Source organism: Doryrhamphus excisus, linkage group LG4 (assembly GCF_037039965.1).
Source record: "Doryrhamphus excisus strain RoL-2023G ecotype Guam linkage group LG4, RoL_Dexc_Guam_v1.1, whole genome shotgun sequence".
Classification (NCBI taxonomy): Eukaryota; Metazoa; Chordata; class Actinopteri; order Syngnathiformes; family Syngnathidae; genus Doryrhamphus; species Doryrhamphus excisus.
Genome location: NC_136360.1, coordinates 7,741,316 through 7,767,013, shown reverse-complemented (window position 1 = coordinate 7,767,013; position 25,698 = coordinate 7,741,316). Strand labels below are relative to the sequence as shown.

General features: G+C 41.0%; 1 protein-coding gene across 8 annotated transcripts in view; it reads left to right on the top strand.

Annotated features, from left to right (window-relative positions):
• celf5a (cugbp, Elav-like family member 5a) overlaps positions 1-25,698 on the top strand; it is a 219,618-nt gene that overhangs the window by 13,765 nt on the left and 180,155 nt on the right. For all 8 annotated transcript variants that reach the window (XM_058073574.2, XM_058073577.2, XM_058073570.2 and 5 more), the window contains exon 2: positions 3,330-3,412. In XM_058073574.2, coding sequence (XP_057929557.2) covers positions 3,330-3,412 — 83 coding nt within the window. The remainder of the gene's footprint in view (positions 1-3,329; positions 3,413-25,698) is intronic.

The window sequence follows — 25,698 nt, the reverse complement described above, 5'->3', positions numbered from 1 at the left end:
ATCTTTATTTTGCTTAAAAGTAGTGTTACAATCTCATCTTGACTTGTCTTATACACCCAATCTCATGTATCAACTCATCTCGTAAACTGACTATATCGCAACCCTCCTACTAAGTGCAAAGTGCAACACAAGTCATCTAGCCGCCCATTCTCCAAAGATGGCAAATAATGTCAGAGAGGGGAGGAAACAAGCAAGATGCGTTGCCAGCAGGACCGCTTCACTTGTTTTTTTTTGCTACCTTCACACTTTTCCCCCCATGTAGCGAGGAAAATGGCACAGTGCGAACGAGTTCACACTTTTTTTATTACCTGGGGCAGCCTGGCTCTCTGCCGGCCTCTCAAAGGGGCGGTCAACAAAGGGAGTGAAAAGCGATGTGCAGTTCAGTCTGTCCCAGAACTGCACTTGACAATGCCGTGGTATGTAATTTATGCTTAACTATAGACACAACCATGCACCTGCTGTATAACTACAGTATATTGTTCTATAATTATTGTACAGCTATACAGTTATTATTAGACAACCTGTTTCTTCAGTTTTATGCTCCTTTTAATGCGTGTACACGTGTTTAGACAAATATAATCATGATAAAAAAAATAACTTTTTAGCTATTGATGAACTGAAATGTCCGCCCCTCTGTGACATCACAAAGGGCCAGTTTTACCACGCCTTTTCAAACGAGCGTTTTGAGCCACCCCAAACTTTTTTTCAGGGCTCACTTCCAAATGCGCAAACATCATTATCTGAAAATTTGGCATCCTTTTATACGAGAATACAACACCGTTACTACATTTATCGGTCAGAAAAGTGGAAAAATTATAACAAGTACCCTAACATGTGTTGATCAGCTACTATCTTGTTCTGGTGAGAGCGTACAACTTGCTGCAACACATACCTCTGCAAGTTTCTATTTTGCAAATAGTTAAACAAAACAGAAGGTCCGTCCGACTTTAGTTTCTAATTGTTCGATACACTGTCTTTTAGACAGCTTGAGACTAGCAGAACCTCACATAGACAAGAACCAAGAGATGCAAGTAAACTCTTCTAGGATAACTTCTATGCTAGATGTGGTTAAGGCTATGGACAAAGTAATTACCAGAATATTCCCCATGCCAAACTTTCTTCATGGTGAGCTTACAAAGACCTCCTTGGCTGCATGCTTCATCTCACCATGCTCCCTCTGTCTCACTCACTTATTCACTTTTTAATTACATGGCAATTCAACAGTGGAGATGAAGAGACTCGGCCCTATTTCCCAGTACACACACACACATACACACAGGCACACACACAGTGTGGTGCACATGAAAATATATCATTAGGAAGCTGGGGCGCGTTGCAAGGAAGAGATAGATTTGGCAGCTGCAAAGAGAAAAGCAGAGGAGGAATTTGTGAAATCAATGTGGTAGATAAGGCTGTTTAAAGGTTTCTATCAGACGATGCACAGGATCATCTCCTCACAATAGGAACGTTTCCCTGTTGCTTTGTCAGCAGGGTCCCGATGCCGCCGTGGCTTTCTTGTTGGATTTCAAACTATTTCATCATGCCCCCAGCCTCCTCTCTCACACTTTGCTATGCCATGCAGCACAGCACCTGTTTGGCTTCCAATTATGCTGTCGGTAAAGCAAGTTTGCCTGTTGCCTGCCAATTCTTATCAAGCCATGTATTAAAGAGCACAGAATCTCATGTAAATGGAGTTCGGGACTTTGCTTTGTTTGGGGGTTGTTGTTAATTTATGTTCTGTGCCCTTTGTGCTGCACAACAAATACAATATGTTGCAATTGTAATGCAAAGAGTGAACGTAAATTCCCTCCTCTTAAACCCCTATAGTGGGGGTGTGGCCACTTTTTTCCACTGGGGGCCGCATACAGAAAAAATGAAGGATGTAGGCTGAATGAAGTCTAAGATATGTTACGCTATTTGAAGAAAACATCAATATCTTACATTTGTGTTATATGTGATAAAGCAAATAGTGCCATATTTTATTAGTAATATGTTCAGGATACCCAAGGGCCATAAAAAAAAAAAAAAAAGCTGCGGGCCACACTTTTTTTAATGTTAGCACTCCTGATGATGCGTGCAAAGAAGGCAGTGTGAGGTCGAGTGTGAGTGATTGAGTGATTTGCATGGCGGTCATTGGAAATCATTAGGTTGGGGCTGGAGTGACACACTGGAGGCCACCCTGACACCACTTTTATAGGCAGCCACCTCGAAGGTCATGACCCTGGATGAAGGGGCGTGTCTTTTTTACCCACGCATAGCAAGGGAATGGTAGTATGGAAAAATGGTTTTAAAAAAATCTGTGTTATGTAAAACCAAGCATGCAGAGCCAACCAAAACTTCTTTCAGCGTTCACTTCCAAATGCGCAAATCTCATTATCTGACGCTTTAACACAAGAATACATTCATTCATCCATTTTCTATACCGCTTCTCCTCACTAGGGTTGCGGGCGTGCTGGAGCCATACCAGCTGTCTTTGGGGAAGTGACCGGGCACAAAAAAGTAAAATTAGTTCCCTTTAAGGAGTTGGACAGGAGGACACAAACGTGAGAAACTCCAGCACAGTGCTAAAATTTTAACAGCAACATCATGCTAGGTTAGAGAGTTGTAGAGATTTATTTTAAGATGTGTAGTGAAGCCATTTTTTTCTGACAAAGTTGTCCTTCCATTTATAGGGTGGTGATATGTCCATGTCATAAAAAGCCATAAATTCATAATCGATTGCTTCTCTCAAAGGAGCAAAAAAAATGAGGGATGTGATATATTTTCCTTAAGTTTGGTGCTCATAAACAGACACTAGTGACACCTATTACTGTTATAACATCATTAAAAAGTCTCTTTTGCATTATAAGCCTACAGTACATTACCACCTGCTTGAATGCACTCGAAGGTGGAAAACAAGATCCAGTAAAGCATTATCGGGAAGGGCAGAAAATCTGATGCACGGTAACCCATGTGAACCTCATTAATAGAACACAAGCAAATCTATTTATTCAGACAGTCACAGGGAAAATGATTGCCTCAATACTCCATCTGGTTTCTCCTCATCGCTCGTCTCTTCTGTGACAGATGTTGTGTGGCGTGTGCATGGGCGGCCATTAGTGAATGCACGCATACTCTAGCAGCCTTTGCGACCCACTTTTAGAGAACTAAAACCAAGCAAATTGATCCATTTTGAAACATAAATAGACATGTTTGTGCTACTGTATTCGCACCATTTACTATGTATCAATGTGGTGTGACTTTGACAGATATTTGTGGCTCGGCTGAGAGCTCCTGTATGACCCTTTTTTGCTTGTTTTTGTTCTTAACGTTGTGTTCCTGTTTTACAGGTTGCGCTTTCCTCACCTACTGCGCCCGAGAGTCCGCCATCAAAGCCCAGAACGCCCTCCATGAACAGAAAACACTCCCAGGGGTAAGTGCTGTCTCCTCCACCTCTCTGCTCATAAAATATATGAGATGAGAAACACTGGAAAGCAATTCAATCAGCAGCTTCAGCCTTTGAAGGTCTTGTTTCTACGATTGCATTGTGTCTTGTTCTCTAGAGGACATTAGACATATGCTGCCTCATCCTTGTGAAGCCATTCAATACAGTGATTCTGTTTTTTTCCCCCAGAAAGGTTATGACAAGGGTAGAAGCATGCAACATAAATGCATCATTTGCTCAAGAGATTTGAGATCATTTTCAGTGCTATGCTTCAGCTCTGCATGGTGGCTTAGGTTGGTTGTGTAGCCAAGTGATAGGAGGAAATGAACTCTCTTTAGCCATATACAACTTCCAAGTACAAAAAATCAAGTCAAAGGCCTGCATCTACTGATTCAAGTAAGATAATGTTACAAAAACACACAGTTCAGAATTATTATTATTTAAATTTTCAACATACATTTAGGTTGTAAAAAAATGCATTTGTTAAATTTTAAAAGGTATATTGGAAATAAATGAATCAATTAATGAAATGCATTTTTAATTTTACTTAATTTTATTTAATTGTTGAAAAATATAAATAGGTAGGATTTCTAAATGGCATTCAATAGGATAAAGCGTGAAAACCTCATACTGCCAATTTTCCCTCAGTGGTTACTTGCAGTACTGCAATAAACAGATCAACAATGTAAAGGGGACCTATTATGCTCCTTTGCACATGCATATCATTTACAATGCAGCTCCACATTATAACCCACACAGAAAGCTTTCTAGATCTTCCAGAATCTGGACCCATTCCAGCTGTATTTCCTTGTCTTTCCCAAACGGTCTGTTAGCTTGCGCTTCTGATTCTTCAAAATAACCGAGCAACGTTGGAAAGGTATCGGACTTCACCAGCAGTTTGGCGCCTAGTCCAGCTTTGTATAGTCCAACTTTGCCCATGCTCACTTAACAGTCTCATATTTTTCTCTTCACCTGGAATCTAAAACTCCAACCACTTCTGCCTGATTCTTGCCACTTTGGGCAAGTTAGCCATCCCTCGAATTTCAGCCTAGTACCTGGGCACGCCCATATAAGGATACACCAGCTGGATGGAGCCCGGGACTTCTCACTGTGAAGTCACAGTGTGCTGGTGTTGGAAAACAACTCTCTGAAATCGAGCGTTCAGAACCATCCCAAACTTCCAATTACGCAAACCTCATTATCTGAAACTTAATACGAGAATAGAACATTCTAACTACATTCATTGGTCAGAAAAGTGGAAAAAGCATCATAGGTAACCTTTAATGGACAGAATAGGGGTGAATAATGATTGATAGGACACATTTATGTCTCTAAAAATGGTAGTTTACGATGGTCAGATTTTTCTTTTTGTGACGTGATTATTTTATTTTTCTATCTACTGTATGTAATGTTAAGCTCCTTGACAAGCTCTCAATTTTGACTGGAGTGATAGTACTCTTACATTACACGTTTATTTCATTTGAAGGTCACCATGATGACATTTTCATGCCATTTTGTTTTCAAATATAGCGTTGCATTTTACACACGCACGCACCCTAGAAGACACGACATTGCACAACATGCAGTTTGAAACCCTTTTCATGTACCTTGTTCAATCGTGCTTCATATAACCTTTCATGCTGACTTCTTGGACACGTCCACAGCTCCCAGCTCCCCTCTCTTGCTGAGCTAGAGCATGTCATAGAAATAGAACAAGCCAGCGTTGAAGGCTGTCGGAGGGTTCACGTGCTGTATGCGCCTACTTCGCTGTTGCCGTCCTTTCAGCTTCACTTAGTGGGCCCGGGAAACATGAGGCAGTGTGGGCCATTAATATTATGCCATTGGGCTTTTTGACCTGTGGTCTTCAATAGGTAGGCCCCGGTCCAGATTTGGATTTAGATGGCTTTCTGTAGGCACCCGACCATAACTCCCGACCATGTTGAAGGATTTCTAGCAAAATCACATGCTTTGTAGCTCCTCACTCCAGCCAATCGAGTAGTGTTTTTTTGGTGGTAGAAGAGAAAGAAAAAGGATGATTGTTGTGCTTTAATAATAAGAAAAACTCTGAAGAGAAAGCTGGTTAAAGCCCTGTAATTGTTCACATTAGTTCAGATTGTTGATGAAATATAATATAATAGTATTTTAAACGTGGGAGTGGTTATTGCGCAGGCAACACAGCTAATTCAATTCCACCCTCGGCCATCTCTGTGTGGAGATTGCATGTTCTCTCTCTCTGTTTTGTCCGAGTACTCCAGTTTCGTCCCACATTCCAAAAACATGCTAGGTTAATTGGCGACTCAAAATTGTATGAATTTGAGTATGAATGTGAGTGTGAATGCTTGTTTGTCTATCTGTGCCCTGTGATTGGCTGGTGACCAGTCCAGGGTGTACCCCATCTCTCGCCCGAAGAAAGCTAGGTAGCGATAGGCTCCAGCACCCCCTCATGAGAATAAGCGGTAGAAAATTAATGAATGAATGAATCTAAAACTAAGACTATTCATCCATCCATCCATCCATCCATTTTCTATGCTGCCTTTTCCTCACTGGCGGTATGCAGGGGTATACTGGAGCCTATCCTACTTTGGGCGGGAGACAGGGTACGCCATGTATACATATTTACAATATAAAATGCCCTGTTTCATTCAGACTATTTTCTGTAGACAATACATCTTTGGCATTACTTTTGATGATCTGCTTTATTAAAACCCTCTTTCATACTTCATAACCTCATCTAGAAATCTAATTGTGCTTCAATCAGCATTTAGCCACAGTAGCCAGAATGAACAATATGTCACATAGTACAAGTACAGACAAGTAGTCATCTCTAACACTTTTTATTGTTTGTTGGATACGTACTAGGTTCTCTCCATATGGAAACCAGAAGGCACAGATGGTTTAGTCCAAAACATGAAGAGGGTCCAAAAGTGTCCTTTTGCTGTCAGGAGCTCTGATAGCCTTAAAATAGATGTTTGGACCCTGCTGGGAGTCCTTGGTTGTACTCTTATTTGTGTTACGCACTCTTTAATCTTGTTAGCCGCTGAAAGGAACAGCATGGCCTAATGAACATGCACTGGACTGGAATATAGTGCTGATATCATGAGGAACCCCAGGGACGGCAGTGCCTGACATGTGAGTTTGCCCGCAAAAAAATAAAAAACCCAAACGGGAAGCTCTGACAACCAAACAGGTGTGTATGTGCACACTGCTTGGATCTATTTGCAGCCAGTGCAGATGCAGATAGGCAGGGAGTAAAACATGCACATGTGGCAGCTTGCCGTGATGACACACCACCCACCACTTCTGAATATATTATTTGTCTTTGTATTTGAGCTACTTTTTTCATTATGTAATAACTGCGAGTATGTTTGCATCCTCCTGTGGCAAATTAGCGCATGGAAGTCTTTATTCATAGAGTGAACACAACACCCTGGAATGAATATAAATAACAGAAGGATTCTGCATGAGTCTAGTGTCTGCCATCCATCCGTCCTTTGAGTGTTTCATGTTTTTTTTTTTGGCAACCTCCTATTAGGGCACCAACCACTTTGGTGTGGTACCTAAAGTATACATACAGCACAACGGAAAGAACAAAATGATTGTACAGCTTAGTTTGGTTTAATTAAACACAGGATTTTTTTTATTGGATTTGACAATTATTCTCACACTGAAAATTATACAAAGGAATAAAGTCATAAACTTCTGAGAATAACATTTAAAAAACATTAGGAATTTGATTTATGATAGTAATAATAAATAATATAGTTTTCTCAAATTTTTTCTTGTCAAATAAAAAAGTTTTTCTGATAACGTAATTTATTTATTAAAAAAAATGTAAGGCCCTAACATGTTTTTAATATTATAATATTATTTTAAATATATTACTTTTGTCTTTTACTTCCATCCATTTTCTATGCCGCTTATCCTCACTCGCGAGAGGTGGGGTACACCCTGGACTGGTCGCCAGCCAATCACAGGGCACATATAGACAACAACCATTCACACTCACGTTCATGCCTATGGACAATTTGGAGTCGCCAATTAACCTAGCATGTTTTTGGAATGTGGGAGGAAACCGGAGTACCCGGAGAAAACCCATGCAATGTGTGATGTGACATGTTACTTTTTCTCTGTACCTCAGGAAAAAATAGCACTCTTCTCGCCATGAATTGGCTCAATGGGTGGGGATTGGTAAAGGTGGATTGGAAAGTGTGATGATAACCATAGCAACACAAACAAAGGTTCCAACATTATAGAGTCACTCAATTTACATGGAAACACTGAAGTGCAACTAACAGATTTCATGTTCCGTACTGTGGCAAGCTGAACTAACTTGTACTGCTTGGTAGGTAGGTGCCTTATCTCACCCATAGTGTCCTCACTCCCTCAAATCCTGGTGACTTCAAGGCCAAAATAATCTCAGTCACATCCACATGTCATGTACTGTCATACACTATTTAACTGTTTCTGTTGCATCCATTCAGTAGCAGGCCTTTTTATTATTATACTCGACCTAGGATGGGGGTGCAAGTGTAAGAGTCTGGCAGTGATGTAGGAGGCAGGTTTATGGAAATAGCACCCGCATTAAAACCCCAATGAGAGCAGGGAGAGGATTATGTTGTGACACTGACACACACACAGACACACACCATGCACACATAGCCTCCTGCAATGTCAACACTAAATAGATCCCCACCCTCTCAATTGCCTCCCTCTTCCTCCATTGCTTTTTTCATGATCTTTTTGCGTCTGTGACGTGTCTTTAAAAAGCTGCATACAGGTGCATGGGTATTACTATAGGCGGTACTATCTATACATTATACTGGGCCTCAATGGGATGTACGAGGGAGTTATACAGCAAGGCTACAAAGGAGTGTGGCCGACCTTGCAGCTGGGGGAGACGAGGAGGCTGCCGCACCATTGGGCTGTTCCTTGACACACCGTTGAGCTCTGCTCTTGGAAAAACATAAAAAAAAAACAAAAGAAAACGTAATCTTGCATGCTCTGCACCGTTCTTCTGCTTAACCGTCACATGAGCCAAACTTGCTCGTGCGATCTGCTGCAAAAGTCTGAATTATTCAATGGTACACTGTGTGAAGGTTGGAGGTGTATGAGTTTGGAGTGTGTGTGTGTGTGTTGAGTGGGGGTGGGAATAGAGCGGACTGGTCAGCATGAAGCCAATTGGTGCTGGCAGGATGTGAAGCCTTGTAGCTAGAGAGAGAGAGCGAGAGAGAGCGAGAGAGAGAGAGAGACAGAACTCATTAGAATTTAGCCTTTGGAAAACAGGAGTGTGTGTTTGTGCATGCGGTACAAAACTGCGTGTTCCTATCAGTTAAATGATTGTGGCAAAGAAGCATGGTCCTTTTTTTTCTTTAAAAGATTTATCCTTTGAATAACAGTGGTAGCATGTGTTTTGAATATACTATTAGTGTTTAAACCACAAAAGCCCATCTTTACTGCTCTACCGTGTTTTAATTTTTCATAGCGGCCGCAGTGACGTCTCTTAGTTTCTTCATTTTAATATTTTATCTCATGGTTCCTCCTTGCAAACAGCCTAAAAACAGACACTGGACCCAACAATCGGCGAGAATTTGCTCCAAAAGAATGCTAAAGGTCTGTGAGTTAAGGAACATGCATTTGTGACATGCACACCACTTAGGTGAATTGTGAATGTGCAGAATCTTCACAAATTCTTCTGTCTCTTGTTTGGTGTTCCTTGTAGGATTGGATGATTGAACTCTTACTAATAACAAGGAAGAAACTAGACTTACAGTATTGGCAATTTTAAACTGTAAAGGCGCTGAGTAGGTTATGATATACCACCTTTTTCTGGATACAAACTTGGAAAATACAACAACTTCCCCCAACTTTTCCTTCCAAAAAATTCAACCTGTTTTCCTTCTCTCTTTCCTTCTCTTCTTGAAAACTTTGCCCTTGTTTACCCTAAAAAACATTTTCCCTTGAAAATATATATCTATCCAACCATTTTCTACCCCTTATCCTCACAAGGGTCACAGAGGGTGCTGGAGCCTATCCCAGTTGTCTTTGGGCAAGAAAATATATCTATTTTTCTCTTAAAAAAAGAATTTCATTTTTCTTGAAAATGTACCGTTATTCCTGAAAAACACATCCTCTCACTACTTTTTTCATAAAAAATACAAAACTTTCTTACTCATAATATTTAATATTTTCCTTGAAAATATAGAACTTTTATCTCAAAAACTATTTCTCATAATATAATTCATTTATTTTGTCACGTGCCCCTTATGCTATATTGCAGAATTAACATTTTAAACTAAACTGTATTATAAAAATATCTTATTAAGATTTATGTGAAGTAAATTCAGACTGAGATGGTTGGGACATGTCCAGAGGAGAGATAGTGAATATATTGGTAGAAGGATGCTGCATTTAGAGCTGCCGGGTAGGAGGCGTAGAGGAAGACCAAAGAAGAGGTTTATGGATGTAGTGATGGAGGACATGAGGGTAGTTGGTGTTTGCTGTGGCGACCTGTGAAGGGAAAAGCCCAAAGAGAAAGAAGATTAAGATATATGCAGTTAGAGCTAAAAAGTTAGCACAATCGATTTACTATTTATTAATTAATTCCTCATGCTGGTCGCAGCCTGGTCACGCCACTCTTCAACAAGGAGTTGAAGCCAGTGTCCTCATATTGGCTGCTCGATTATGAACAGCATCCAATAACTAATCTTAATTGTCCTCTTTGAGGATGGAGTTCAGTTTCATATTGTAGAGATTCATTGATTGATGATAAGCCTTGTGTTTTCAGTGATGGAGATGTCCACGCTCCTGTTTGTGACCAGAATGAGGAAGATGTTCTGGTGAGGTCTAAAATGTATTGGCAAAAAAATAGTGTCACAGCAGACAAACACACACAACTCATCTTTTTCTAATAGGGTTACATTCATTGAATTTATTAGCTCAGGGTGAACTGAGCAACACATTGATGTTACTATTTGCAAGGAAGCCACAATGGCACATTTCCCGTGTTCTGCTATATGTGATGCATGTGGCTCTGTGCGGCACTATATGACAATGTGGCAACAGTGACAATGTGTAAACACAACCGTTCCTCTGGTGTGTATATGTCTCTGTGTGCAGCGTGACGGCTGTCGTGGCATGTTGATGTAACTTGCTGCTGTGGCGGCTTGCAGTGTTGTGCTCCTCAGAAAACAGATGAATCCTCACACACATGTACACACAAGCACACACACACACACACGCATGCCCCCACTGGAGCAAAGAAGCAGCTAGAAATAGACGAGAGCAGATATATGGTGAACTGTTGGTGCCGTCACTATGTCGCAATATTTTCTCTCTGTCTTGACATTGCTCTTTCTGCTACACTATTGGGGCACACACGCACACACATATACACACAACAATAGCCACATATTTAGAGAAGCCCCCTCTGAGGATTGGCTTCTCTGTATTTTAGAGAGGGGGCAAAAAAATAAAAGGATTTGTTCTGTTATCAGTACCTAGTCAAAGACCTTCTATACAGTATGACAGGAGCGCTCTGCTGGACCAACTGCAAAAAATGCTAATCAAAGATCCTCTATACAACAGAAACAGTTTTCTGTTTTTAGAGATTGACTGCAAAAGCACAAAATGCTAAGATTGTTAAGACTGTTACGATCCCCCACTCTGCACATCACCGCCCTCCCCACCCATTGAGCCACTTCATGGTGTTAGAGTGGAGTGGAGTGCTATTTTTTCTTGAGGTACAGGTTACCAAAAGGGCTGAATTATTAATGTTTTTGATATTTTTAGCCCATTTAACCTATTTCTGGTTGTGGCTGGAGACCGCTCGCCCATCTGTCTGCACATTCAATCATGTGACAAGGCTGCGATCTGGGTTAGACAGCTCACTTGTGAGAGTGGAGTGGACTGGAATGGGCTCAGTAGGAGGGGGGGGGAGGCTTTTTGGATGTGCACCTGCTACCTGTAGGAATATTAGGTTATGTGATGTCATGCAGGTCGGACTACCTAATGTTAGCAAAGCATCACTGTGGAACCAGATGAGTCCGGTTTTGTCAGGACTTCAAAATGGACACAGGCGGTCGATCCATTAGCAGGTTTGTGCACAGGAGGTTTGTACTGGTGTGCCCTAGCCCCACAGGCACAAGAGAAAGAACATGGTTGATAAACTCTGGCCTTGAACGGCAGCTTGTCCATGTGTCTCTTGTGCCAGCGTGTGTGTGTGTGTGTGTCCTTGTGTGCGGAGTGAAGAGAAATGATTAGCCTACAAAAAAAAAAACCCCACACACACAAACAGACAAGCCAGCAGATTAGCTGGCAGGCAAGCGGAACAAGCAACTTCTCGCCATAATGAAGGAAACATGTACACTTACAATACCGTGTCACCCAATGCCACTAATCAGATATGACATCTGACCTTGGGTGTGGGGGAGTGGCGAGTGTTGACACCTCGGAGTCATACCTTCTGAGCTAAAATAGCCAAGCGTGCGTCGTATATCTGACTGAAATGGCACACTTACAGTGGAACCAGTAGGGAGCTCATTTGTAAGGCTGCCTTTGGAGTGTGCAAGGTGGTGGTGGTGGCAGTGATGGCGGAGGGGGGGGGGTGTTGCACAGCACGACAGCCAGCGATTGTCAGCAAAAATCAGGACTAATGAAATACAGTCCACATGGCTCAGGGCGTGGGGGAAAGGAAAGTAGAGGAGTGTGACTGACAGGAGGCGTGAGTGGAAAAGAGCCTGAGGAAAGCCTCCAATCTTTAAGTCCCAGCCCCCTTCCCAGCTGGGATAAGGGAAGCAGCATGAGGCATTTGGGAGAAGATAGAGAAGAAGAACTGTGTGTGTGTATGAGGGTCCCCGGGGGGATATGACACGAAATACAAGTGCATAGGGAGTGCTACTGATGGAGCCTGTTCATGTGGAAGTAGGTATTATGATTGCGGAGGAGAGCTGTCAGTGGCGCTCTCTCAGGGAGTCAGTGTCAGGGCCGTCGCCGGCGGTGAAGGCTCCGTCATGTCTTTCGCCCCGCAGGAGACCACAATGCTGGCTTTAGCTGAGCTAGCATTGGTCACGTCGGGCACATCATGACTCGGAAAGTTAGTTTTCCTCAAACTTTAATTTTTAACTGCCATTTCATTGTAGTGACTCTGTCACAGTTGCTAAGAGATGCAGTTTCTAGTTCCTGGTCTGTCAGGATTGGGATTCCATATGGACAACAAGAGCTTAGAGAGTCCATTGTTGTTTGTTTTCACAGTTTCCAGCAGTACTATTAGGAAGCTGAAAACTCTCCGAGCTGAAATAGTGCTGTGCAGTGGAAAAGCATGGTTGACATAGCTTTTCAGCCATCCATCCATTTTCTACAGAGGACTGTGTTTACTTTTCTGCAGAGCTTATCGTGTTTTTGGATGAAAGGCAAACCACACCCACACACGGTCCGTGTTGTGACAGACAACCGGTCACACTCACATTCACAGTCATAGTCTGGTCAGATTTCAACTTCTATGTGTTGTCATCAATAGAATCTGTCAGAATAAGGGGTGCAAACACTGTTAGTATTGGGGCTATTTTCTATCCATCAAAACTGCATGCTCAAGAAAATATTATTTCTTAACAGAAGTGTGGACTCGAGTTAGACTCCAGTCACAATTTTGATGACTTTGGACTTGACAATATCATTAAAGACATGCAATTGACTCGGACATTGGCGTCAAGTCTGCTGACTTGAACATTTTCAGCGATTGGGTCGAGTAAAATGTTCCCATTCAAAGTATTCAACGAATGAGACATTATATCATTTCAAGCCAGATAGATAATTTATCCACATAATCTGCCTTATTGAATGCATCCAATCAGTTGTAAGAACAAACAAAGAGGGTGTGGATTACACGTCTGTGAGACCAGACTGCTGGAGAGTGGTAGTGATTAACACTGATATGTGTTAACATGCTATAGAGGATAATTTCATTTGCATTCACAAATTACAAGGTCATGGCATTATGTTTGGTACAAGTAGCAGTGCTTATGCTTGCTTACTAAGACTCAACAATTTTAAACCTATAACTTCGAACTTTCCTTGCCGTGTCTTATCTTGGTTTGAGACTTGGACTTGCACGTCTGTACTTGATAATTGACTTGAGGCTTGGGATTAAAGACTTCAGATTTACTTGAGACTTGCAAAACCCTGACCATCTCCCACTATTTCTGGATGAACCCATGAGAAATGCCCTTATGGTTATATCATGGTTGTCTGCAGTTCTACTCAAAGCTTTGGACACACTTTGACTGCTATTGTACACCCATTGGAATGAGTGTTTGTGCTTACAAAAATAACGTGCACAGCTGTGGCACTCGTGCACATGTTCCGGGTCACGCCACCCAGTTGGGTTATCGTGCTACCTGGAACAGGAAGATAGCTGGACTGAAGACAGAAAATGGAAAACAGCGAGGATGTGGATTAGACAGCGACATGGGGTAAAGCAAAAGGGAGGAAATATATTTGAATCACTGAGTTGTGAAGATTAAAAATGAGATAGAGACAGAGGGGAATGGAGGGTGGTTGGTATTGATGGAGGGTGCTTGCTGCTTCATTGGACTGTTTTTTTTCCCCTCCCTTCTCTCCAACCTCTTCAATATGAATCAGGAGAAAAGTAGCACAGCTGTGGCCTGTCTTTCGTAGAATCCCACGGTGAAGTCCAAAGGCATCCCAGAGGTAATCATTATGTTGACAGTGTGGCGCTCACAAGCTGAATACAACACACGCATTTACAAGCTTGGCTGCAGAGAGAAGAGAGGAAAAAATGGATTAAAAATCATGCAGGGAGAGTCAAAATGAACAAAAGATCTGCAGAAGCAAAGCAATCACGCAGCTTTTATTCCTGCCACATCTTGGATAATCCATGTTTTTCATAAAGAACCACAGCGGCTGTTTTGTCAGTATATTAGTACATAGTATGGATGAGGACCAGAAGACAGAAAATAAAGCAAAAGTCTTCTCTTTTATTGACTGCCAAGGCAACTAATGCCCTTTTATCTACATGTCCTTGACAAATACACAACATTATGCCTTACAGCATGCTCTGTGCTAATTAGTTTTACATTTATGTGGCAATGTGTCAGTGAGTCCATTCTAAAGTACAATATACTTTAGTTAAATATGACTGTTTTTCTGAGAAGAATCAAGAGAAAGAAAGAAAAATTCTTGAGTCCTCAAGTAATGGCCTCTTCTCTAAAAGACGATATGTATCAAGTAATTGCTTGGTGTGTTGCTTCTCAGACATATGCCAGTCTGTAATTACAATGCAACTGTAATTACCTAATTTTATAGACATTATTACTCTGTATTTTTACTATTTTGCTTGCCAAAACAGCAAAACCTACCGATCCATCTAAAATGAAGAAGCATTATGTCAAACTGGCTGAAATTTTGATTTTTTTAAATGTCTAGTCCTCTCTGCAATTGTGTCAACAAACACCCAGTTGTTGTGACACGATATAGAGTATCTCGATCTTCTCAAGGGACAATACAACAAAAAGAAATATAATTTACTGCTGTCCGTGTATAGCACTATATGTTTACTCATTCATTCATTTTCTACCGCTTATCCTCAAGAGGGTTGCGGGGGTGCTGGAGCCTATACCATTGGGCACATATAGACAAACAACCATTCACACTCACATTCATACCTAAATAACCAATGACAATTATTCAGCCATTTGCAGGCGACATAAGTGAGTAGCAAGATAATTGTGTCAAACAATGTTATTGTCATGATGTGGGACAGTATGAGTGCTGCCAGCACTGGGTGAGCTGCGGTTGAGGGAAACATGAATCCCAGCATGTGCTGTGACATTATGAAGCGCAGCATAATTTCCTCCCCTGGGAAACCAGGCTGCATTCCAATTCGACAACGAGCCTAAACACACCACCAAAATGCTAACTGCTAACTATTTGGTTAACCAAAACAAAACACCACCACCTACTGGGACACGTGAGTTGCCTTTTAGTGGCTGCAAATTGTGGGTTGTAAACACCTCACTCCAGGTATGTAAATAAACACCACCTATTAATTAATGTAATTTAAGATTTAATTAATTATTAATTAATTATTTAATTATTAATCAAACTGTATAAAGCACGGTGGCATCACGTTAGCTACTTGTACTTTTCGTTCACGTAGCTAATCTTCTTTGTATTCCTTCTTGTCGCTGACATTTTATTCCATCCATAAAACATTTGGAATTACAATAATGACTTACAAATGTATATGAGATTAACGTAATGGGCTCAGCTTGTACCCAATAGCCTCGCGGGCATGCTTTTATTTATTTATATATTCCTGAAAGGCTACACTTCAGTGGCCGTCTTCCAAGTCCAGTCAAAGGAGGGCAGGAGCATCCATCCCGCCACCGCTCCTCCTGCCTGCTCTAACAACCTCTTTTATCCCACCAACTCCTTCCAAGTCTTCACCGCTCTGACCATTTGACAGGCTTAAAGGTACCCTGCGGACATGCGGGTAACGAGTGGAGATGTCTGTAAAGCACAGGTCTGATAAGTGGACTCTGTATTGCTTGTGTGGCATGTTCTGACATCACACAAAGCCATGAGCAGGTATGCTGGAAATGGGACAAGAGGGAAACAATAATGGCCTGCAAAGTAGGGAGATTCAGCCCTGCACATTTGTTGGGGCCTGAAAGGATGCACAAGGCGTGTTGGTGAAAAATGTTGTATATAAACAAAACCATGATTGTTGGCAGTTTAAACTCTACCGGGAGCCATTAGCTGACTTTAGCCAAGATGAATAGCAAGTCATCAGTGGGCCAGTGGACGTCTGTCATGTCCTCTGACACATCTAAAAGCACTTAGGCTGAGTTTGCTGAATGACCAGAATCTGGTAATGCCAGATTTATGATGGTGTCCGTCTGTAGCACGATCCCAATGGGGTATATATGCCGCCCAGCTATAGTTACACTGCCTCCAGTTGATTTGATATTGTGGCACAAAAAAAGAGAAAATAAAAATCTTTTCTGTTGCTCTTTCCCTGACATTTCTGCCCAGACCTTTTATTGAAGATGCTAGATAGCGGGCTGGTTATGGCTTACAAAAATAGGTTATCATTTACAGGAAAGAAGCAAAGGAAATGTATGGAAAAGCAAATTAGCCAAACACAGACCTTACTCATATGAAGGGTGTTCTCTCTAGCTTTGTTTGTTAAAACGCTTTGCTAGCTCCCTAAATTGCTAACATCATAGCTGGTAATGTTAGATGTTGGCTGTACTACTGTACTGTGCTGGTGGGTACTTTGCATCAATATGGTAGGCTAAATTGATCTGCTTCGGTGGTAAGCAAACTCCTTACAATGAAGGTATACAGTATCTCACTAACTTTGTCAGTGGTGCTGTTTGCAGTTTTGAGATGTATATTTCCCATTCATTGGACCGACAACTCTTACATGCTCCTTCATTTTCACGTCTCCTTTCCACTACTTACAGCTCTCCACCTTGCCCTCTCAACAACAATGAAAGCTGAAACAAACACAATGATAGACAATCAATGTCTTTCAGGCTGTGACTGACCATTGTTTCCCACACAAGAAGCCCAGCGCTTAAAAACAGGTTTTTATAAAAAGGCAACTCGCATACACAAACAGTAAAAATGCACAGACAGCCTTTTTTTGGTCTTATTTCGTAAGACAAATCATACCAGCATAGTTTGACATAAAAATGCAGAGGTTGGCAGAGTTTGCATCATCTTAAGTGTCCTTCAAATTAAATAACAAAACAAGTTAACTGTTGAACTGCTAAAATAAGTGAAGCTGAATTAAAAAAATAAAAAAAATAAAACGGTTGACATTAATCTTATCTTTAAGGAAAGCAATTTATGTCTCGTTACCAGTAGTAGTTTAAAAGAACAGATTGTATAAAACAATGTTTTTTTGTCTTAAGATGTCAGAAAATGACAACAACAATTTGCAGTTATGCTATTGTTATGATGTATGTATCAAGTGATATCAACAATAGGTTATATATTCATTGATAACTAACTGTAGTAGCTAAACTTCGCCAAATCATTATCATTAGCTGACAACAAACATATGTAACTAGTGAATGTGTTACACCGGGGTAACTTGCATATTCAAATCAGAAGAAGGGTGGGGATATAAAGCGTACAGTATATTCAATTCACTCCAAAACACATACAACAACTTTTTTCTCGTACAAAATGACAAAAAAAAAGAAACAGAGACTGTGTTGCAGATAATTCCTAATGGTTTTAACGTGAAATATTTCACAGAACTTTTCATTCTTAATTGTATTGTCATGCGGCCCAATAACGTCAGCTCAGTTAGCACTAACAAAATGATGTCACTTTAGAGTAATTTTTGTCAAATTCCAAACTGTATGGCCTTGGGAGGCTTTCGAATTGATATTTGCAGAAAGGTTTCTTGAAAATAATAATGATAACATTGACATATTGTGCTGTGGTTCGCTATTGATGTGTCAGGAAGATAGAGTGATGATATCCTGCCATGTCAGATAAGACACCATGCACAGCAGGTCAACATATTTCCACAGCAACAGGAGCTGAGAATCACATGGAAGCTACTGCAGCACAACACATCTCCAACAATGTTTTTTTTTTCTTTTTTTTGCCTCTCAAAGTCTAGTTTGTGTTATTTCAGAGCTTGTAAGACAAATCCTTTCTAATAGGAAGCCTGGAGGAGTGTTGAAGCAGCACGGTCGATACAGAGGGCCTTTGAAGCTGGCCTATCTCTTTGTCTGCGTCCAAATAAAAAGACAAATGAGGGGCCCACGGGTGACAGTGTTGGGCTAAGTTTCTATAACACTATCTACATAGCACCTAAGATGTCCTTTTGTTTGATGTGACAGCATCCAGATGAACTCCCATTACGGAGAACAACAAAGCCTCAGGGAGGTGCCGCTTGGCACACAAAGGGTGTTTTTTCCCAACTGACGAAGAGAAATTCTGTCAAAACATTTTAGTCAGTTGGTTATTTAAAGTGTCTTCTTTTGAAACATACATTTGGACAAAACATGAGCTTTTAGATGTTAGCAATAATCACCACCAAAGGCAGAAACTGTCCCTGAGCTTCAAACGCAAACACTCTCTCCTCCCTCTTTGGAGGTTTGTGCAATTTTCAAGACAGACAGGCGGCATTCTCCGTCTCCATTTGAATCCATCACACTGTTGTGAAACAGATGATGTGCTACATGTGCGCTTGACATCCTAAGTACCAGCGTTTGGGTTCGGCTAATGCATTTGCTTTGACAGCGAGCTGGATTGGATCGCTTAGTGTCACCATGTGAATTGCAAACGGAACAATGAGCAAATGCCCCCACTCCCATGCCTTCTAAGTGAGTGTTATTCTCTCGGTAGCACACTCAATGATGGGTAGACATGCATATCTTATTATTTTACATTTGTATGCATTGTTATGTTGTCTCAGCTTGACATAGCATACAGATGATGCTCAAAACACACCCCCTGTTGATTGCTCTCACAAAGACAGCAAAGGAAGCGTCATTCTGTTTACATGTTTGATACAAATACTAAAAGAGTCAAAGTATGAAATTATAAATAACCATTGTGACAGGAATATGTTGACGAAATGCATTTGAAGTGAACCTACTATAACTACTAGTATAACTATCCTAGTACTTTTTGTCCATCCATGCATTTTCTGTACCGCTTATCGCTTAGGGTCACAGGGATGCTGGAGCTTATACCAGCTGTCTTCAGACGAGAGGCGGGGTACACCCTGGATTGGTCGCCAGTATTCATTCATTCATTTATTTTCTAACGCTTATCCTCACAAGGGTCGCAGGGGGTGCTGGAGCCTATCCCAACAGTCTTCGGGCAAGAGGCGGTGTACACCCTGGGCTGGTCGCCAGTACCTATGAACAATTTAGAGTCACCAATTTAATCTAGCATGCATGTTTTTGGAATGCCCGGAAAAAACCCACCCACACACGGGAAGAACATGCAAACGCCACACAGAGATGCTTGAGCGGTGAGCAAATCCCGGTCTCCTAGCAGTGTGGCCTATGCGCTAACCACTTCCCCACCGTGCAGCTAGTACTTTTCGTATTTCCATAAATTCTGTACTTCATTCATTCATTTTTTACCGCTTTTCCTCACAAGGGTCGCGGGGGGTGCTGGAGCCTATCCCAGCTGTCTTCGTGGAAGAGGGGTACACCCTGGACTGGTCGGCAACCAATTGCAGGCACATATAGACAATCATTCACATTCACATTCATACCTACCATTTTCTCTTGAGGGCTGAATACAGAAAACGTGAAGCTAAAGATGCTAAAATATATTTATGTAGGTTGATATACACTAAGCTCTTTGAAGCTAGTCGAACATCAACATCATAGCGTTGCTGAAGCCCAATAAAAAAAAGTGCCGACCAAAAATAGTAACTGGGCGGTAGTAACCGCACACTGGAAACTCCTGGCTGAAACAATCTTTTAATCCATATGGAATAAACTCATGAAAATGTACAGTAACTGTGAGCCCCCACAGTAGCAACGCAGACTGTATGTCCTGTCTCTCTAGGCCCATTGAATTCCTCCTCCAGGCCCTTTGGCCTTCTGACTGTGAGCCAGTTGGTCACATCGAATCAAATTAAAGATCCTCGCTTCCAATGAAACGTCTTTGTTTGACTGCAGAACACAGTGGAGGGGTTATTTCGGATTGCCACGGGTTACAGGATGAAGGCGTTTTTACGCTCCCGTTGAGAAAGTGTGGAAATGGCTTTTCCCCTTGAGTGGGCTCTAATGCATTGCCTCTTGCCTTTGATGTCGACTATAAATATGAATGGACCAGGGGCTGTGGTTGATATTGTATAGATTTTTTTTTCCTACCCCTTTTTTGAGGAGATGTTTGCCTATGTTTATGGAAAAGCCATGAGGAATCTCTTTGTACTGTTGTTTTAAAAAATGAATAAAATCAATCGTTGGAGTCCTCGCAAACTGGGCTACATGTGGGAAATGTGAGAAGCCTTTCAAGTGCAGGATACAGTGGATGTAAACGCTCCAATTAAGACCTTTATTCAGTCTCCTTTAGTTGCTGGGTGCATGGTCTACAAAGGCAAATAACAGCCGGGCTCCCTAATTAGTGCGGGGTAAAAAACAGTGGTATTAACAGCCATGGCTGTCGACAACCGGAGTTGTTTTGCGTGAATGCCGTGAATGTTTTGCATTTGAAGTGGTCAGCATCCAGCGGCATTATCGGAATTTACCTCTGCATGCACTTTACATTGAACTCATCAGCAGTTTCAGTGCTGGCTTTTTGGGGAGATGTTTATGGAAAGGACATTAGGAATCTTTTTTGCACTCCACAATGAATGAAATCAATCATTTTTACCAGGAATCTGTGCGACATATTGTGAGAAGCCTTCCAATTGCAGGAGACCATGGCTGTCTTAAACATGGCGAAGCAATGCATCTTGAGCTTCTCGCCAGCCCACGCGCTCCCACGTCAAGTCTGTATATTTAGCAAAGGGGAAAACAAGCTTCATTTCTTCTCTGCGGTGCAAGAGGTGCACGGGGGTTCTGTAATGTTTGTCTTTGTTCTCCTGGCAGAATTTTCTGCATGTGTGGGCGTTTCACAGTTTCTAGGAGCACCTTGGGAATACATGGCAACAGATGGAGGCTTTAACTGGAGTTGCAAACACAGGCATGTACGTGCTTTTGGAGCGTGCTATTTTAATGTGTTTGTGTTGCTTTGCTTTAGTTAGCAAATAAGACGCTGCTAGCTTCTGCTCAAATATCTGTGAACCCCCACCTCCCAACTTCAAAATGTGATCGTTTCATGCCTCATTCAATTCACTGTGGTGCTTTAAAGACACCAACTCTCCACAGTGCTGCCTTTTGCCGCTGTCCATGGTGCTGAACAGGTGACAGCAGTCATATCTTCTGCAGTGGCTCAGTTGCCAATGTTAAAATGTTTTTTTTTTTTTCAAACCTGTGCACTTAATTGACGTTGTATGATGGTTTGACACTGGAACTGAATATTGCCATTTTGCCATTGTATTGTTTTGAAATAAGAACAAATCAGTGTTGCATTCAACCTTAGAAGTTCCCCTGTATGTGTGAATTTGTGTCCATCTCAGTGACATATTGATTTAGTAGCTTAGCTTATGTAGCAGCAACACGAGAAGGAGGGAAACATCATGCAGCAGAAATGCAGCGTACAATACTAAAAATGCAAGATAAAGAAAACATTTCATTTTTTTGCAAGGTAAAACAATTCCTGTCACCTTGGGGCCCAAATCTGCCGTGTGTTATGACAACCATCCCAGTCGCCTGCTTGCCGTCGTTTTGTCTTCAAACACATTCATTATTCGCTTTGACAGCCCCAGAAAAGAGTAATTGCTTTTCTGACCTGTAATTTTAGTTCAGTAGAAATGCATACCCTTTTGATTTATGTATTGTCATGCTTCGGATTACCTTGTGGGTTTGGCTTTAGCACAGTCTTACGTGTCAACAGATGTGTTGTTAGGTGGCTTAATGAGTGTTGTCATGATTGAACATCACACAGTGTCCCGTAGGACGTGAAATAGTAAGGGAGAGCCTATGTCCCATTTTTCTTCTATATTGTCTTCTTTTCAAGTTCCATCTCACTCCCTCTCAAAGCCATTTTTCTCCTGCGTCAGCAGTGGTGGCGTTCCACCTGGGATGATGGGTGCTGGAATGCCGCTGGCTTCCCTGGAGCCAGAGTGTAGCCTTCAAACACTTAGCGTCACACCACACAGCACACCTTTGTATTAGTCCTGCTGAAATAAAGTAAGGCCATGCAGAAGCAGGATTCTGTATCAGTGGGGTGCTTCTGGAAGAATCTGTTCACCTATTTAGGACCACCACGATCTTTAAAAAAAAAAAAAAAGCAATGTATGTCTATGTATACATGTGATAATGGACAAAAGTATTGGGATTGTGGCTGTGGAAATAGATGACAATACAGTGAAACCTAAAAATGCCCCGAAACATGCGCAGTTTTCAACATTTTCTCTATTAATTTGCATTAAAAGTCAAATCTCATGATACTTAAGCTCAGCGAGATTCTAAAGCAGGGATAGCCATTTTCTTTACTGGCTTGTGACATATTCTAAAAATAAAATGAAACTGGAGCCGCATCATTACATGACTGAAGAGCATTAGGGCCGCGATGAAAGCATAGTGAATGTCACAATTTTAATAAATACATGTAGTGCATTTAATAAGCAAATGGTTAACTACTGTATCAAAGGTTTTTCTTGCAACAAAGGTCTGGCTGCTCAGTTCAGTATTACCGATACATATAGTTAAATATGAATTTCATACAATTGGAAACACTATTGGATTTAAGAAATAACTTGCAGCAAAACAGGAAGGTATTGTCCATGTGGTGTCTCGCTACCATGGCGTGTCTGTGGGAACAGTCATGTCAAGTTTTCAATGAATGTAAAACTAAGCTAGACCACCTTTTCACCGCCTTTGTACCTGTATATGTATTTATATGCATTTTAAATTGTTTTCTGCATGTCAAACGATAATTGTAAAACTATAAAAATATTTGATGTTAACATTATTGACTTTGTGGAACAGATTAAATGGGTTTACGTTATTTCTTATAGGAAAAATTGATTCGGTTAGAAGCTGTTTTGGTTAGAGTCAGACCTTCTGAATGAATGAATGACGCAAACCAAGGTTTCACTGTACTTTATTTCGGTTGTATTTTATTATAAAGTGTACCTTTATAAAGTACCTTGTAAAGTGTATAGTGTAACTTATAGTGTTTGACAGTTAACCATGTTAAAAAACTATACTTAAAACATGCCTGTACATTTAATAAAGAGACTTTGAGCCTGAAACTAATTAATTGACTTCACCACCTTCACAAAAATGATGCTTATTTTTGTACGTTTTTTGGAGGCTCCGCTACATGGAGAGGATGGGAGGATTTTGGTGTGCTTCTGTGAGAATGTTGTCCATTCATCCATAATATTGCTGAAAAATATATGAAAGAGATCTTCACTGATGAAGCATGAGGTGTTCCCTAATGTTGATCTGCATATAGTGCATGACTTGCCCTCAGAAGTCAAACAAATAGGTCACTATTATGGTAATGTGCTATAAATAGTCATGTGTGGGTGGACGGTGTGTGCAGGCCTAGTGCATTGCTCTGGTTGTATGTCAGTGATGTTGTGTCTAAATTGAGGTTCTCATGAGAATGGAGACACCATGAGACCAGGAGAGTGAATGAGGAGAGAGGGCAATGTAGGGTTTAGTGTTTTTGCAATAACTTCCACTAATATATGTGCATCATCCATGCATTACAGGGGGCACAAGCTATAGGAAGACATGCATTTATGGATATTGTTATGAAAATGTCTACTCCCAACCTTTCTGTTCCAGAATGTAGCGGTGGTTAAGTAGTTTTTGATAGGAATGAATGCAGACAGGAAGGGTAATTTATTAATGTACTTTCCCCAACCCATTCTCCATCATCCCTACACATAATTTTAAGATGGGCTCATTAAAACCAAAATTTGCATAAATAGAGCAGATAGGAACACAGACAAGATGCATCCGCCGGACTGCGGTTACAAAATAATCACTTTGGTTTCCAATTAAGGTTGTTCTTCCTAAGTAGCCATAAGGGCTGCTCGGCTTGATTTCATTATTGCAGTATTTTTGTTTTTATTTTTTCTTTTAAAACTCACTCTTGTGGAAAGGCCCCTTTTCTGGTGCATTGAGTTCTGATGCAGAGAGACAGCGCTGTCCTTTTCAGTCATGCCGTGCCCCTGACACATAGACCCCCTCGCTCTGCACAGCCAGTTGCTGTGCTCTGTAAATACGCCTGTACCTTCAGTCCTTATGCCAAAGAATAGGCCAAGAGATACACACTGGTCACTTTTTATACCTTTGTTCTTTAGCTAAGAACAACTTCAGGTTACGTTAAGAGATCCAAATGTTAATGCCGGTCTTCTGTATTACTTACTGACCAAACAAACCACAAATAATTGTATATGTATTGTGGCTAGCTTGCTAGCTCGTTAGTTAACGCATGGTGGCCCACTCAAAGTTAGTTACTGTGAACTGTTAACGCCTCTGTCCATTTAATTGCCAAGTCTTCGATAATTGACGGGTGAATTGAATGCGTTTTACATGCGTGTTACATACATTGCTTATTGCGCTATTCAGCTTTTTCTTTTCACTTTCTCATGCTCTCCTAAGGTTTATTCAATTTCCAAAATTAAGCTGTTTTTTTATTTTGCACGTTTAGCCTGCTTCCAATTAATTCTGGTTATTAACCAGCTAATTATGAACAATAGTTAATTGTTCTAATTAATATCTTTTTAAATCTCACCTAAAAAATGCTGAAAAAGGCCCTCACCTTGAGGTATTTTCAATTAAATTAATTCTCATTGTGGTAGATATATAGAGTAAAAAAAGATATGTAATAAAAAGTGGCTTTATAATGTAATTTATTGTTTTTAACAGCCTTGAACAGATGCAGTCCTATCCATTTACATTCCGCTGTATTTGAGACTAGTCCCGAGTGCCGCCTGCAACCTTTTATTTTTGAAAGCCAAAATCTGAGTGATTTTGAATTGTAAATATCCCATTCATTGGGCGGTTAGCTCTCACATGCTCCTCCATTTCCACGTCTCCTGTGTTACTTACCGCTCCTCACCTTGCCCTCCCAACTAAAATGGAAGCCCATCAGCTGATACTACACTGATACTAAACACAACGACCGCCAATCAGTGTCCACTTCAGGTGTGACTGTGACTGACCATTGTTGATCGCCTCCAACAACTCAAACACAAGAAGGGATGGGCGTAATAATCATTAAATCAATTATTATCCCCATCTCTTGACCAAAAATAACGTTGACACAGGTGGGATAACATGATAACTGCTGCTTGCCTGCGCTCATCATATGGTATAAAATAGGGCGGTTTTCACAAGGAGTGAATGAAACAAGAGATATGAAGATGCAATCATCAAAGAACTCCAAAAATCCCCCATGAAAACAAACAGGAGCTCAATCGTCACATCATAAAGCAGTTTGTTGTACACAAGTGTGTGAAGTTAAAGCGGTTAAAGGTGAATAACATCCTCCATGACTCAGTGCCCACACACATAAAGTCTACATTTGACTTTATTGCTCATCTTAATGATATCCTGCTTTGTCAGCACCAAACACTGCTTTAGCGCCGGAATCTGACCCAGCATACATTAAGCTTTATCATCCTGTAGAGCGTCTGT